Genomic DNA, 18,006 nt, shown 5'->3' on the forward strand with positions numbered 1-18,006 from the left:
TAGACAGCAGTAAGTCTCCCCTGAGCCTCCTCCAGGCTAAACAATCCCAGCTCCCTCAGCCTCTCCTCATTGGGCTTGTGCTCGAGGCCTCTCCCCAGCCTCGTTGCCCTTCTCTGGACACATTCAAGAGTCTCAATGTCCTTCTTTTGGAGAGGTAAGATTGAATGCAGTTAGAAATAAAGAGTGTCTTCCCTGGGCCAGCTGATGAAGAATTACAGTAGTAAAGCTGCTAGCCAGATATGGATATTTCAGTGTCTTTAAGTAGCTCAGTCACTCATCTGAATTCCACATGCTTCTTTAGGTAACAGTATCTGCAGTGATACATAAATGAAGCCAAAACTGAGGTTAAAAATTCATTTCAGGTACTGAGCCTCAGCCACATGGCCAGAGGGCAGTTCATATTTGTTCTTCTTCTACAAGAGAAATTTAATGCTGTTACCCAAAGTAGAAGTGAGTGGCTCTGCATACCCACATTTTATGATCCTTATATCTATTCATGTAATGTCAAAGACAGCATTAATATTCCACTAGCTCAGAATTATCTCATTTATGCAAATTTTTCCTTTCAGTAAAACTTTAAGATCATTTTCCACTGGGATAGAGTGAAGTAAACAAAGTTCTTGGTTCTTTAAAGATGACAAAAAGCGAATAACATGTAAAATTCAATATGTCTTCTGTATCCAGAGCTTAAACGACCTGTGGCAAGAAGGGTTGTTTTTTATTTTAGGAACTTCACTAATTTAATCAATTGTTTCAAGTTATGCTTTAAATGAAATACATTTTTTTTTAATCCATTCTGTAAATGGATAATCTTATTTCTATCTAATTTATATTTCAAACTTAAAAAGTTGCCTCCCATTTCTGTGGGCTATAGTGCAGCAATTACTTAATAAAATAGAGCCATGCAGGCTTGGAAATAGCGTTTTTCCCCTTCCAATGTTAGCTTTTTCCATTTAGTCATCTGTTCACCTGTTACACTAATTAAGACTGAACTTATTAGGAACTCTTTATGGACCAATATTTCCTACACTACCAGCATAGGTTGGACTTGAATATTCATTCATTCCTTCCACTACACGAAAGATCATTTCATGACCTTCTTTCTAAGTATCGGTTGTTCTATCTACTAACAGTTTAATAACTTTCAAATAGCTGTTACTTGTCTGATGCAGTAGAGATCCTGCATCTCATGATGCAGCCACACTTTACAGACTGGTGTCCATGAACTTGTGCACATTCAAATTGTTTAGGTTGTCTCAAACCTGACCTTCACTTACAGTAGGCAGTTTTCCATTTTCCCAGTTCTGGATTTTTACCTGCTGTAATTTGAGCGGTGTGCTTAGAGCCCTTGTGAGTGAAGATGCAGGCAAAAAAAGTCATTGAGTACCTCAGCCTTATCCTTGTCCTGAAGGAAAGCTGGAATCCTAGCATTTGATATTTCCTTGTTCTTTCACAGTTCTGTAACTCACAGTGGGAAGCTTGGTGTAGTACAGTGATACAGTTTCTCTGTACTAGTTATTTCTACAGCTGAAGTAATTTTTACTTTAGGTTTGAGCTGACATAGAGACAGGATGAGGTTGAGGCTTCCAGTCAGAATATTCATACTTGTTGCTACTGATGCTTTACACATTTAATAGTGATTATTCTTGTTCAGATGCACAGAGATTGAGTAATCACTGAGGAATAAAGTCTGGGAAATCTGTTAGTATTTTGTGTCTGAGCAGTCCTAGATCCCAGAATAGATATACTTTTAGAACTGTGTATTTATGTCAGAATTACCCCTTACTCATCCTTTTCAAGACCTTGTTACTCCAATTTGCACTGAAGTTGCAAATGCTTCACAAACATTTTAAAGATTTAAAAATCTGGGGGACAGTCACCTGTGTCTCATTTTTATTTCTCCAAAGTATTGTTACAATAAAATTTGATCGCCTGAAGTATGATGTAACTGCACAGTAAATCATTGGGTTTAGTGGCTGTTTTATCTGAGTTGTGTGTTGGATAAGAACATCGTGCTTCATGGCCTTGTGCTTGAGAATTTTACTATTCTCAGTCCAAGCCACCTATGTTAATGGATTCAAATCAGTGTTGGAGCAGATTGAGATCATCAAAATTTGTAGGACTAAAACTGTTGAAACCAGTATGAGTGAAACACAATTCCTAATTGCAAAGTACATTACAGTTGTAATATTTCTGTTACAAACACTCATTAGTGGTTACTGTTGTGCCAACATTGATGCTTGTTTTTCTCTGCAAGCTTTTTCATATGATGCTAATAATTCTGCCAGTAATCATTAACCATTGCTTCCTTGAGATTTGCATCTTCAGCAGAAGTAATCTTGAATGGCTGATCAGCATATTTTCCTCCCTTTATTATGTTTCTTTTGTACTCTTTTGTGAGTAAAAGCCAATCAAGGAGAAAAGTTCAGTTCTCTGTTTCATGTCTTAGTGAGTAGTTTTGTTGTATTGGACATCCTGTGTCATCTCATTACTTAACAACTTCAGTTTGAAAGAAATGCCAGCATAAATCAATCAAATATCACATCATAATTGCTAAAAGTTTTATGAAGCATTCAAGAATACGTTGTTCCTGAGATTAGACATGCTGTTAATGACCTGCATATAACTCTCTACTGTTTCCAATCTGAGTTCTTTAAAAGTAACTGCTATGTCTGCAGATGGACAGAGAATCAAAACAACGATGCTTTTTTTTTTCCTTCAAGATTAATTTTTTTGTCACTTCCCTGGTGTTACACTGTAGATCTACAAACAATAGGTTCTTCAATAATTTCTTTCTTGTGGAAAACCAGATTCCTAACAAATTCAGGAATTGGCAGCATGCTGACATAAATATTTAATGAGCTGCAGTTCTAAAAGAATCACAAAGTCTCCTATAAAAATCACTGAAGCCCAAGACACTGCTGTAGCATTATTCTGATTCACTGGACATTAAGGCATATGCACGTAGCAATACTCTGGAATTTTCTGCTGTCTCCAACAGGTGCATGGATAGAATACATTTACCTGAAGAGAATGGGAAATATACTGAATATACCATCCATAATCCAGAAGGGAGCTTCCATCAGCTTCTACACGATGCTGGCTGTTGTGACTAACAGCCCTTTCTCATCATCAAAGGTAGATTTTCAGACTAGGAATTGCTGGTCACTTACATTTTACCGATTTCTGGAATTTTATCTTGATGTAGTATCACCATGTCAGGTTGCTGAAGTTCTTTCATGGTGCTTCAAGGAACAGTTTCATGAGCAATTATGATCTGATAAAATCTCATGTATAAGAAACGTCAGCCTGAAGCATGTGATCTGAAGTTTGCCTTTCGTGAATATCAGCACAACCTGAAATCAGAAAGCTTCCTAAAAAACAATTACTATTCATGAAATTCCCAAGATGATTCTGTTATTATTTGTGTTCCCCTTGAAAATTTAGTGATGCATACTTGGAACTTGACCAAGATAACATAATAAGTTGGCATTTTTTTGTCAATTTGATGTGAAGAATGAAGAGCTAGGCATAAAATTCAAACAGATTCAGTGTTTTGGGTTTTTTACCACCCACCCCCTTATCCCCTTATTTCCTGCTCTGCCCGAGCAATATGAGGATCTTCTGCCATGTACGTCTGCAGCAGCTGCTTTGGAGGAACTTCAGAAAGTCCTACAGTTTTAACTCAAGTTATATGTTCTCAGAGTAAATGTTCTTAAGTATGTTGCACCATGGTTTACAAAAGAAACAACATTCTCAATTCTAAGCCACTGTTTCTTCATCTTTTCTGTTGTTAACACATGCAATGCGTATCAAAAATAGTCCTAAAGAACACAAGGTGTCAGAAGACGTTTGGTAAACTTGTGACAAGCAAAACTGACCTCCAGCGGTCTAACTATGGTCAGTAACAACACCTTGATCACAAATAAGCTTTAAACATTACAAGAGGAACAAAGCTATTTCTTCTTGTCTAGATTTAAAATGCAAGGATTTTTTGCTTACAGTCTTTAACCTGGACTTCAAGGGATGAAGGAATCAGCCAAACGGTAAACTCTGTAAATGGGAAGATAATCAAGATGAAGTCACAGCTGCTGTAACCAACCAAATAATATTGCCACCTACAGACGAGTCACAAATTTCTGCATCTGTTCTCACTTCCCACTCCTGCTTTCAGCCAACTCAAAATGCTCATTTTGGCAGCCATACAACTTCATCTCATTTGGTGCTACAGTTCCTCGGTGAGAGCTGGAAAACTGATTGATAAATAAAACTCAGGCACTAATCACACCATCCACCTCTCCCCAAGTGCAACTTTCTACACACGAAAAAGGAATGAGGATTTCTAAGCATCAGTATCATCTAATTTCCCCCTTCCAAACACTTGGGGGTTTGATTTTTTGGGGTTTTTTTTTGGTTTTTAACTGCAGTGGCAAGGGAATTGCACAGATTGAATACTCCATGGTACTTGAATAGACTACTCTGTCCCAGAAACTGTTCTTTTTTCCTTTGTGGATGTTCTTATCACATCCATAATCTTTTTGCACGTGGAACCCCTGAAATGCAGTTACTGTCATTCTAGTACTTCCTTGAGAGCACTGGAACATGGATTTGGAGCTGTACATCAACCAATCAGGTCACCATCAGCCAGTCAGGACTTTGGAAATATTCATGTGTGGAACTTCAAGTCATGTGAGAAGTTTGGGAAGCAAGACAGAAAACATCAGGTAGTAGAATAACATATATAGCATGACAAGGATTTTACCAGAGTAAAATGTTTGTATTTAACCTTATGTCATCTGTAGAATTATTCTCAAGTGATGCTGGTGATGAAGTTATGGGGTGGGGGGGAAAACCTACCCCCAAACTTCCCCAAACCCCATATTTATTTACTAATTCTATTAAATTTTGTGATTATCATTAATGATGATAAATATTTTGATCTCTTATTATTTTATTATTTCCAAAATGCTGTAAAATGATAACTTCTGAAGACTTTGTCTCTCTTTACCATTTTCAGAACATAAAATGCTCTGCTTATTGAAATTACTCTTCCAACATCAAGTGTAAACAACTGTTAACATACTTGCTTAGTGATCTTTGTAAAGAAATCTATATACCTCTATGAAACTGTGTTGAATGCATATGTTTTTCAGACTTCACTGATTATTTATGTTTCACACTGATATGTGTGATCCAGGTGAAAAGAAATCATGAGTATTGATTCACAGAGGCTGTTCTGATTGTTTAGGTTTTGTGTTTAATTTCTTTATACTCTATTAATACTAAGAAATAAAAACACATGTACTTAGCCTAGCAGAAAACACCATAATAATTCCCATTTAGTAGGTGTCCATTATTATTTCAGACAGACCTGAGAGACAATGGCATTATTAATTCATAGAGATTATACTGGGATTTTGATTTGTCACCAGTAGCGGCTCCCATACTTTTTTTTTCCTAAATGAGGAGTTCTGCTGAGGACTACTAGGCTGGTGCAGTGTACTTTGTATTCCATGTCTGCTGTCTCTTTCTCTTTTGTTGTATTACAGTGCCACACGTGGTGCTAATGTATGCTCCCCATACTTAGTGCAGGAGGGTAATAAGCTTCAGAGAGGTTTTACCAAGGGCTATAAAGGTCTGGTGGGTATAGATCCAAAGATTAGTGCTGCTCTTGTTTGAGACTGTGTACTTGCTGCCCAAAGCTAAATAAGATAAATAAGATAAGTAGTGATAGGACTAGGGGGAATGGAATGAAGCTGGAGGTGGGGAGATTCAGGCTAGATGTGAGGAGGAGGTTCTTCACCATGAGAGTGGTGAAACCCTGGAATGTGTTGTCCAGGGAGGTGGTCGAGGCCCCGTCCCTGGGGGTGTTTAAGAGCAGGCTGGATGAGGCTCTGGCCAGCCTGATGTAGTGTGGAGTGTCCCTGCCCATGGCAGGGGGGTTGGAACTAGATGATCCTTGTGGTCCCTTCCAACCCTGAATGAAACTATGAAACTAAGATGACTGATGTTATGGATAGTATACACATAGAATTCAGCATTGTTGGTACATTCCAGTTTACAAGAACAGGAGAATATAACTTGCATCTTTTTCATTTTTACTCTGGGCTAACATTGCATTATGCAATTTTGTTCCAAAAAAGAAAACTTCTGTGTCTCAGCTGTGTTCCTAATGTTTGTTCCTAGCTGTGCTTCAGCGTGACAGCGCTGTTATTGTTCTTTGTGTCTGTTAACACAGTATGTTCTTGACTCATTTTCCCAGATCTCTATTAACTGAGTTACACAATATATTCCAAGCACAATAGTAATTCTTAAGTCCTTGTGAAAATTCATCATAGTATCTGGCATTTTTCATTGGCATCCATTAACTCAAAATATTCTGGGAATCATCTCCACACACAGGCATCTGCTTCAGAACACTTTCTTTTCTTTATTTTTAACATTCATTTATTAATGGAATTTTCTTGGTTTGTTTTTGCATTCTTGGTTTCCTGTGAGCTATTTCTGTATTCAGGAATGACAGCCAAACAGTGTATTTTTAATCAGTTATTGCACCCCATTTGCAGGAGAAAGGGAAACAGAAAAAAAGGAATTGTACACTAATCCATCTGCACAACAGGACTAGAGAGCAAGACTTCTTTAACTGTTCATGAAGGAGCCACAGTACAATGATACAGAGCAACGCAGCAGGAAACATCATACATTTTACACCATTTTATAAGCAAATTCAGAGAGACTGTTGCAAACATTTTTAGGCCATTTCTTGAAAAAGTTGAAATTTGCTTCATTAAATATATACCTTTATGATCATTTTGGGCCAATTTTTTTTTGCCTATGTGTTTTGGCTCTGGTTAGCAGACTTTGCTTAACCTAATAGATCCCTCTCAAAATGCTTCCTGCCATACATTTGATGCTGAGAATAGATGATATGGTTATGCAAACATCTCCTATCATTCAGAGTATTTATTAGGTTGTTGTTTTCTTTTCCCCAACCTATAAATCTGAGTTGTATTACATCTGTCACATTTGAATAAATGTGTTTTTTTCACATTCATGAGAATATGGAATTATTTTGTGTACAGACCAATATTTTTTTTCCAGGTGTATTAGAAAATAGTTAGATAAACTAAAAAGAAGGAGTTACTATAAGAGGTATTTGATCTTAAGGATTATTTTTTTTCCTTCTTTTAATTACCTTTTTTGGGGTTTTAGACATGAGTTAGAACTCATACCTGTGGTTTGAAATGTGTGGAATTAGTAAGAGTGGCATATATAGTGAATTTTATAGTGAATTATAGTATTTGAGATCGGTATTGAACTGATACAGTTTTCCTTTGTGATCAGAAGATACAGCACTGCAAATTTTATGCTTCTATATAAATACTTCTAGTGAGTTTAGTGAGGAACATAATTTATTTAACTCTTTTTATAGGAATCATGTTTGCTTTTCAGACAATGAAACATTACCATTTGGAATAGATATGTTTAATTTATTTGGGTTTTTTTTCCTCTTTTCCATATGTGCTTCTAATAACCTGTTACTGGAAAGAGAAAATTAAGCTGAGTGAATCTGAGCTAAGTCAGAAAATCATGGTGAGACAACTGTGAATGTTTCTTTACAGCTATAGGTCAATGTAATTTCACACAGAGGCACTTTGCATTGTGCAAGGAGAAGGTACTAAAAAGGGATTTGGTTCCTCCTTGTATGTTTATAACACATGATAAGGAAGGACAAAGGCAACATTTTTCTCAAATACCTGTTTACTACTACTTGTGATTGCATAGAGCTACCTTAGTGCTTTAGGAGGCCAGCTCTTGATGAATCACTACTACAGTATTTACTACTGTGTCTGTGATTCATAGTCACAGGTTGTTTCAGCGTATGTCTTCTTACAGTTGCAAATGTGGCTTCTTGGGGCACTATTTTTAATCAAGGTAAAATCAGAAATAAAACTGCTGAGGCATGTGTACATTTTAGGCATGGATAATATAGATTTACCATTGTACTACAGATGGTTTGCTTTAAAAAAGAAGCAACTAATCCAGAAGTAAATAATGCTGTTATGAATTATGTCATGCAAAGGGTTTTGGTGTATATATTTATATAACTATATGATATCTGTTAAGTAGTTTATGAGTACAAGTGCTTTGTCTATCAGAAATTAAAATTTATTTTAAATAAGAAATTAGAATTACTCTAAGTAAATTGGATTATAATATTCCCATGATTTCCCATCAAAGAATGTTAGTAGGTAATGCATCATGCTTACAAGTATCTTCAGAGCTTTTTCTTTTTATCAAGGTATATTGAAGATATAATTATCAGCATTAGAAATTACTTGAGAGGTAGCTAAGTGGCCTTAGTTACTAATTTTTACCAACCCAGAGGGGTTTTGGTTTGCTTTTGCATTAGAATTTTGTACCTTTATTGTATGTATCTCTGCTGAGAGGTTTTCACAGAGAGCAAAACTCAGTGTTCCTAAATTCAGATGTGGGATTGGAATACTTTTCTTTTCACAGAAACTATTATATACAGAATGCTGTATATGACAGCTTTATGTCATATATTTTAAGACCTAAGTTGTGTGCATTTTTCCTGTATTCAGTGAAGAAACAGTTGTACAGAGTTAAAAGCTCACTTAAATATCCACTGCCCCTTGGTGAGTATTTAGTGTAAGAAGAGAAAACTTAAGCGTATGTATTTATAGGATTGAACACTAAAGTATGTTTCAAGTTTAAATGTGATATAATTAAATAGTTACTGGTTTTCCCTCCCTTTTCCACCTTCCTCAATAACGAAGGTAGGTAAATACCAATACTTTTTTATCAGGTATACTACTCCAAGAAGGCTAAAGTGTCAAACAGACAAGTTTTTGGCTTGTTGGTATTTTTGTTTGGTTGGTGTTGGTGTTTTTTTCTAAGTGTTCTCTGATATTTTTATAGTCTTGAAATCCAAATAGCTTTTGAGGAGAGGATGGTATGGATAAGCTTTTTAAGAAATGGCTAAATACAAAATTTATCTTCTGTAAAACTCAGAAGCCAGCATTCATTTATGTCCCTTGCCTTTTTCCATGCCTATTATGGAAGTCACATCCATAAATTCCATCTGCATTTGTGGAGGAAATTTGTATCAGTTGGGAACGTCTGACAAGAAAACGTGAATAGTGAAAATAAATCTATGACTAGATTTCTGTGTTGACCATTGCTCAGGAAGATTGTTCTGTTCCATAGTTACATTTTTAATGAGAAAAAAGATAATTCTAAGATACTGTGGTCATACATGTGTGCATTTTCATTAACTGAGGCATCATAATAAGATGAATGAGTGTTTAGTTCAACATTCCCATCGTAAGTTAGTATATCCTGTGGTTTACCTTGACAATGATCTTTTAAACATGTACTTATTCCACTGATTACAAGGCACAGAAACAGATTTTCCCCCTTGTTCTTTTTGGTTCTTTATTTTCCCCCCCTTTCTTTTTATTTAATAAATTATTTGAAAAATGTAGAAGTTGCTTACCTATCAGTAATAACTTCACCATAGTTGAAGATATGCTTTCAGGCATACTTATCAATGATGTTTAATATATAAAGCATACATAAATACACACACACATATCTATGTATGTAAAACCTTTCTTTTTCCTGAATCAATGTAAACAGAGCCCAGATGGCCGTATAGAAGTCAAAGGGCAGCATGGAAAATCGTCGCTGCATATTAAAGATGTGAAGTTGTCAGATTCAGGGAGATATGACTGTGAAGCTGCAAGTAGAATTGGTGGGCACCAAAAGAGCATGTACCTTGATATTGAATGTAAGTTCTGATATTTTGTTTTCTCTTTTGAATTTGTTTAAAAACAAACAAACAAACAAACCCCAAACCCCAACGTTCTCAATGGAAGGTCAATTTTTACTGCTAATTCATGTTTAAACTTGCCTAATTTTAATAAGCATATCCTTCTGTAGGCCTTGGTACTGAATATTGTGTATTTTCTGAAGTTGGCATGCCTTTGTCATTGATTTAAACAGGACAGGATTTAATCTGATCATATTCCAGTGGTATTAACCTGCAATTAACTTTAAATCTTTGGGCTAGTGGAGAATGCTTGTGAGTCAAAAGTATGCAGTGGGGAAAGATGAAACTGATTTGAGCAACAGCTTAGTCTTGAGCTTAACTTTGGAAGATTCAACAAAATCTTCTGTCTTTTTCATAGTCCTCTGATTTACTAATCCCTCAACAACTCTCTAACTCCTGTTAAAAGCCCTCTTGGAGCTTACAAGTTTGTGACAATCTCTTTTAGAGATCCAGAACTCTGTAATATCCAGGAAAAAAATGAGATTAGTTTGGCTTAGAGAGGAAGCTGTTGCTTTTGAAGAAAATCAGAGGATATAGACATGGAATATACATAAATTCCTTGGAAAAACATCTCTTCAAATTGTTCTCCAAAGCAAAGAATATTTCTTTTATATTTCATTGTTACTCTGTTTTTGCTAGAGATTTCCGATATATATTTGTTTTGCATCTACAATGTTGCTTAACTGAGCTTGTTTAAGATTGAGACTCTGAATGGAGAAAAATCTTTCCAATGGGAAGATAGAAATTAGAATAAGATCTGTGGCAAAGGAGGATAAGTTACCATTTGAGACTGCTAGCTGATTTCCTGAGGAGTTCTGAAAGTGAGTTCAGTATTCAGATGGTTGTCCTAGCTTACTGGAAGGCAAGCAATGCATTATGATGCAGTAAATGAGTGTAAAAATAAAATGAGAAATTGTCAGAGTTGCAATTGGATGTTAGGAATGGGGAGATTTGCCAGTGTAGCAGACCTAAGTATTTATTAATGACTTTGACATAGCTCCTCTTTCATACATAAAAATAAGAGGGGAATTAAAACTTAGCAAAATCTTATTATTCTTTTGGAAACATATTAATTTACTACAATTGTTTCTATAATGATGGCACTGGCACACTGATAATCATTTTCATTTCTATGAATGCAAAGAAAAAACCTAGGTAACAATGCAAGGCCAGTGAACTTTGGATAACATTTCTGCAAAGTCTTGTCCTACTGTACCCAGTGATATGAAATATCTTACTTGATTAAGGTTATGCATGCATTATGTTTTGAAATTAAACATTTGTACCTTTCTGTTCAGAAGAGAGAGGTATGATGTACCACATTTTATGAAAAGTGGCCAATTGGAATTTAAGAACTTACTGCCAGCACAGAATTCATGCTTAAAGGGCATAACAAAAGCTCTGGGTTGATAGGATACAGTATTATGGTCTGAGACGCCTCTCTGGATGGAAGATGCTAAGAATTTAAAAGTTGCATATTCTCATTATGGCATGGTAGGCAATTCTGAATATGTTTGGGAACAATCAAATATGCTGTATAAGAAAATGAAATTCTGTATTATTTGAAGTCTAAATGTATGCCTTGGTGTACATGCTTCTTGACACAAAATAAAGCTTTCTACAGTTCAGAAATCTTCTGAGGAAACAGCTTGTAGAAGAGCATAGAAATACTTCTCTCATCAAAATTACCACATGTTGTAGTATTTATTTTTAATGAATAATGCAAGATTTTTATTTGGTCCAGAATAAAATTAGGACATTTCTAAAACTAGAGTTTTCAGTCTAAAAAACTATAACTAGTAATGAGGTTTAAAGCAAATATGTATTTTCCAGTAGAGATGTTCTTTGAGTAACAGCAGTACAACTTTTTCCATATCCTTTACATATCAGGTATTTTTATAATGCAGACATTTTTTAGCTGATACAATATGGGTTTGTTCCATTCATATTCTGATTAATAAGTCAAAGAAGTGTGGGGTTTTATTTTGTTTTTTAACAACTTTGCTCTGTTATATAAACTGCAGCTATAGCTTATTTATCTTGCTCACCAAATATTACATTAGTCTAATGGTGAAGACTTACATCCTCTAAAAGAGTGTCCCCGGGAGGAACTGTCTTCTTTCCAGCCTCATTTCCCATCAGTCTAGTCTCTGTCATCAACATCTATAATGGAACAGCCTCTTCAAAGAACCTATCAGTACCTCATTACCACCATTTCCATACAACGTTGTGTTGTCACATGTGTAACAGACCTTTTCTCAGCTACAAATGCCTTCTTTTATGAAGAGAGTGTTACAGTTATCCTCCATTGCAATTACTTCACTTCCTAAGTTGGAGGCTGCAGGCTTTCAGAAAAAGGAACAGGTTCAAAACCCAAGCAAGTGGTTTGTATTTTTGGCAGCAAAATGGGAAAAGAGGGAAATTGTTACAACTATTACAATTGTTACAAACATGGAAATTGTTACAAACACGGAAATTGTCGCCATGTAAAATTGTTGCAAAATTCTGTGACGTCAGTATTGAATAAATTATTTGGCTTTCCATGTATTATTTTCCAAGTGATATTTTTTCAGCATGTTAATTGTAATTACTTGGGGGCAGGGGGCCAAATATTCATTTAACATATTGCATAAACCCCTTCAAAGTATTTGAATGTTCACTTCAACTGTTTTGGGTTTGTTCTCTTTAAAACCAATTTTTATTAGAGTTGTTCTGGTGTGGGTTTGTTGGGTCTTTTTTTTTTTTTTGCCTAATCACTAGTGAGCTTATTTAGCAGAATTTTTATTAGTTCTAATAATATTCTAGCATGAACCTCAATATTTTAAAATTAATGTAGAAAGAAGCAAGACTTAATTGTTTATATTGTTCCATTGTTCCTTGACAGGACTAATCAATGCACCTATGCCATTCTGTGAATTAACAACAAAATGAGAGCAGTTTTGTTTATATGTTTTAGTATATTTGACAGTTTTTGTGGTCAGGAAAGGAGCATGTTCCCATCATATCCTTAAATGTCTGTGCAGTTCAGCAGGTCTAATGGAGACATAGAGTGTTCTGGTGTCACTGTCGCATTGTTTTTACTTACTGACCCCTGTCAAAGACTTAAACTGATGGTAGGATTGCACAGAATTTATGTACTTTATCCTTTTGCTCTGTTGGGTTTCTTTTGATGATAAGAACTGTTCTCCAGGACAGGAAGAGATTATCAGGATGATGCCAAGTGGGCACAGTCACAACCCTGTCTTTTATCCAAAGTAATTGCTAGGTAGACATGAATCGCAGGGACCCCAGAGGCATTTTGAGGATTTCTTCCTACAAAGTAATCTTTCTGCTTAGTTATATTTAGTTTTCCTTATATTAACCATGAAAAACAAATTTAAAAGATTGATACCATTATAAATATTATTTACTAATGGATTTCATTAACTATGAGATATTATTGTAAGTATAAGGTCTAGTGTGTATTGGATAATAATAATGGCAGAAGTGTGATGATATAGATATAATATCTATTATTACCATGAGAGTGGTGAAACCCTGGAATGGGTTGTCCAGGGAGGTGGTTGAGGCCCCATCCCTGGAGGTGTTTAAGCCCAGGCTGGATGAGGCTCTGGCCAGCCTGGTCTAGTGTGGGGTGTCCCTGCCCATGGCAGGGGGGTTGGAACTAGATGATCCTTGTGGTCCCTTCCAACCCTGAATGCTACTATGATACTATGATACTATTAGGTATAGGGTATTAAGATGTGTCTGTAGTGATTACATATGCATTTACCATAGGTAAAGAAATAACTATTGATTCTATTTTATAAAAACCATGAACAAATAGATAAAAAGTGAGACAAAGCACTAGAAACAGAGAGATGAGGCTTTCAGAAGTGAATTACAGTGAATTACAACTTGCTATGTAAATGTAATACTGTCAGGTGCCTTTCAAACGGCTTGAACAGGCCAGTGATACTGTGAGGCGTTCAAGGCGAGATTGGCCGTGGCAATTAGTGCCATGGTCTAGTCATGGGGTCTGTGTTGCTAGGTTGGACTCGATGATCCTCGAGGTCCTTTCCAACCTAAGCGATACTGTGATACTGTGATACAGTTGTGGGCAGTTGTCTATGATCCTTAAAAGTGGCTTTCTACTTGCCATTATAGCTTTCTCTTCATTGCGTCTGAACTGTCGTTAGCTCAGTCAGAAGTATTTGCAGCACTCAGTGGTGTACTCCTATGCACACACTGTGAAAGATTCTGATCTTTCTGATTGCTCTGTGTCACCAAGTGCAAATTCTTTTGGAGAATACTCTGTTACTGGAGAAAATATGTTAAGCCATGTTCTTTGGAAAAGCATCTGGTCTTCCATATAAAACCCAGGAATCATCATAACTTACAGTGTTTTGTAGCTGCAGTTAGCAGTTTTCACATCATTCAATTTAGTTAAAGCTCCACAATTTCATTATTGATACTACAGTTATTAGATATGGTGGATGGTCCAAAAATACACACAGTGATGCATTTTGAGATGAACCAAGAGAATGGGGTAGTGTAATGGAAACATTACTGAGAGTGGCATTTCCTGTAACTTGCTGTGAAAGAAAAATGTACAATTTCAAAGTTTTGAAATGATGAACTGGCTTGCAGAAAACCAAACAAATAAAACCCAAACAAATCCCCCCACAACAACAACCAACACAATCCCACAAGCTCTGGTAATTGCTCATTACATTACTCATGGTAATTACAAAATTAGTATATTATAAGTTTCATTTGTCTTTATATTCAGAAACTTCATGTGCAGATCTTGCATGTTTTTCCTTGCAACCCCATGACTGTGCTAGTAGCTGTAAAACTGTAGAAGTTGGTAACCCTGAAGCTCTGTAGTTCCTATCTTCCTTTTTAAGGATGATTGTATATTAAAATCTAATCATCTGGCCTCATCTGTTAAGTCTTTCTAATATTATTCCCTGCTACAAAGAATATGTTACAATTACTGTACCTGTTGGGGAGGTTCTTGTGCTTTATCTCCAAGGAGAAACTATTCATTCCAAAATATTAAGTATTGTTAAACAGATATGAGGGAGAAAATCCAAGAGAAAGATAGATGGCTCTTAACCACATTGTGGGGAAGTTACAAAACTTATGTATCTCTATGAGATGGATGACAAGGAAAGTAGCAGATTTGCTAGAGGATGTGATTTTTTTAATGTCTGTGGCAGTTTGAAAGTTATGCCAGTATTAGCCAACTAAGAGATAAGCTTCCAACCATTTGCTGCAGGAAGTCTCTCAGTGTCTTAGGCCTGACAGTCCCAGTTGTTTTCATTGTATGAGTCAGGAAAACAAATTATTTGAGGAACAAATAGCCAAAAGATTGAAAGCCTATGCTCTTAAATTAAGATTTTAATTTAATCTGATTCTGTAAACAAGTTTACTATTATAGTTGTCTGGACACATGTGCTCAATCAAGTAATTTGTCATATCTAATTTTGTGTGTGATGCCAAACATACACCAGAGCTGCATCTCTGAAGTTAATGGAATTACCTTCTGGATGAGACAGATGATGTATTAGTCTGTTCTTGAATCACTGTTCTTGGACATTATACCTAACAAGGGTATCTAATGCTAGAGACATTTTTTAGGTCAGAGTGCTTCTCTTACATTGTCTTGTTATGCAGATTGTCCAGAATCACTCCTCCTAATTGGATTGCTAACCCATCAGGTTCTTTTTTTTCCTTTGGGAAAAGAAATAATTGAGTTTAGCTGATGGTGGTGTCATAATATTCACTACTCTAAAACACCATTGTTATAACTGCCTATAGAATCCTGCTGTCATAAAACAGTTTAGTTTCATCTTGTACCTTTGTGATGCAGTCTTTATGCCTTCTAAGCACCTTTTTTATTTGGGTTGCCTCAGGTCTCCAAACTAATACCGCATCTCTCACTGTTCAAGCCTGTAATACTGCTTAGGAATTTTATTGTCTCCCAGGCTGCATCAAGAGAAGTGTGGCCATCAGGTTGAGGAGGTGATTCCCTTCCTCTACTCACCTATTGTGAGACCCCCACATGGGGAACTTGTGTTCAGCTCTAGGGTCTTGAGCACAGGGAAGAGGTGAATCTGTTGAAGCAGGTACAGAGGAAAGTGACAAAGATCAGAGGGTTGGAATATATCTCCTATGAAGAAAAGCCAGGAGGGTTGGAGTTGTTCAGCTTGGAGAAGAGAAGGTTTCAGGGAGATTTTATTGCATCCTTTTGACATGTCAAGGGGACATAGAAAAAAGCTGGAGACAAACTTTTTAGTAGAGCCTGTAGTGATAAGACAAGGAGCGAGTTTTAAACTACAAGAGGGTTGTTTCAGGTTAAATATAAGGAACACAATTTTGGAGATGAGAGTGGTGAGGCACAGGAGCATGTTGCCCAGAGAAGTTGTGGATGCCCCCTCCCTAAAAGTCAAGAGCAGGTTGGATGGAACTTTAAGCAACCTGATCTAGTGGAAGATGCCACTGCCAATGGCAAGAGTTCTGGACTAGAAGGTCTTCTACCATCAGTTCCAACCCAAAACATTCTATGATTCTATGTATCTATACCAATAACACGATTTTGTACCTTTCTACAGTTCTTTGCTTGTTTGTTTTTTTCAGTACAGCACCATAAGATTCAGATATAAAAAACATCTTCCCTCTCCCCCCCCTTTTTTTTTTAATGGAGTGTACTCAAACTCCTAGTTCTGTATTTAGCTATTTAGAAGTCATTTGTCAGACAACCCCTGAGTTACATAAAAACTAGGCAGAACATGTTTTTGTTTTTAAATGTTTTAACTTTCTTGATGATCTGCATGGAAGCTTCTTTCTTTGTATACAGTACATATATTGCATTTAAGTGTTCTTAACATTTTGTTATCATAGAATTGCTTAGGTTGGAAAAGACCTCTAAGATCATTGAGTCCAGCAGTTAACCTAGCACTGCCAAGTCCATCCTCAGGGTATACCCTCACATTTCTACTTGGTGGCTCTTCAATTTCAGTTTGTAGAATTTCTTGATAACTCTTCTGTTTACAAACTTAACTTGTTTCTTAGTTATTCAAGAAAACTGGAGGGATCAGATTTTGTAGACATAAAATGGTCAAGCTTCTGTTTTTCAAGTCCTGACTTTAAGGTTTATTATTTTTTTGATGCTCTATTTTTATATTAAATATATGGTGTGTTTCTGTTTGATAAATAGTAGTTCTGTAACCATTTAAGCGTAGTTCACAATTAGTGATGAAGACCATGTAAGAAAAAGTAAGATCTCTTTATAGGTTGTTTCCTTCCAACATTTGAAAAATGTTCTTTTATAAGAAATGTGAAACATATTTTATTTGTACCATAAAAATTATATCCAGAGTTATTTTCTTTGTGTGAAACATCACTCCAGGTCGGTGACTACGAAATCAAATATCTGACTTAAGAATTTGTCTGAATCAAATCATGGGCACAGTCCTTTTAATTACAAATAAATTTTCAGTAGCAAAATGATTTACACAGGAAATGTTGAAAGAGCTACTCCCTCTCATTTTCTAGAGACCATTAAACTATTACTGCTCTCCAGAGAAAACGTGAGTAGAACAAATAATTCTTGTCACTACTGGCCGTTGTGATCTGAAGATCATAGTTTGCAAACCAGCGATTTTCTCTCTGTCAGACTCAGTGTTTGGCTGTACATTTAAAGCAGCCATTTATAGGAAGGTTTGTAAGGAAGACACTCCATCTTTTTTTCTTGTTGGTAATGTGATGATTTTATAAGGAGCAGGTATAAAGATTATCCTAAATATTGTATTGACGCACACTATTTTTTCTGAATTATGTAGAACATGTTCAAAGAATGGAATGGAATAGAATAGAATAGAATAGAATAGAATAGAATAGAATAGAATAGAATAGAATAGAATAGAATAGTAGAATAGAATAGAGTAGAATAGAAATAGAATAGAATAGAATAGAATAGAATAGAATAGAATAGAATAGAATAGAATAGAATAGAATAGAATAGAATAGAATAGAATAATAAAATAGAATAGAATAGACCAGGTTGGAAGAGACCTTGAAGATCATTGCGTCCAACCCATCATCCAACACCACCTAATCAACTAAACCGTGCAACCAAGCACCCTGTGAAGTCTCCTGTTGCA

General features: G+C 35.9%; 1 protein-coding gene across 2 annotated transcripts in view; it reads left to right on the plus strand.

Annotated features, from left to right (window-relative positions):
* NCAM2 (neural cell adhesion molecule 2) overlaps positions 1-18,006 on the plus strand; it is a 224,800-nt gene that overhangs the window by 134,400 nt on the left and 72,394 nt on the right. For both annotated transcript variants that reach the window (XM_068144456.1, XM_068144457.1), the window contains exon 9: positions 9,664-9,814. In XM_068144456.1, coding sequence (XP_068000557.1) covers positions 9,664-9,814 — 151 coding nt within the window. The remainder of the gene's footprint in view (positions 1-9,663; positions 9,815-18,006) is intronic.

The sequence above is a fragment of the Melanerpes formicivorus genome, unplaced genomic scaffold (genome assembly GCF_026170545.1).
Source record: "Melanerpes formicivorus ecotype bairdi unplaced genomic scaffold, bMelFor1.0.p_v2 SCAF_11, whole genome shotgun sequence".
NCBI lineage: Eukaryota > Metazoa > Chordata > Aves > Piciformes > Picidae > Melanerpes > Melanerpes formicivorus.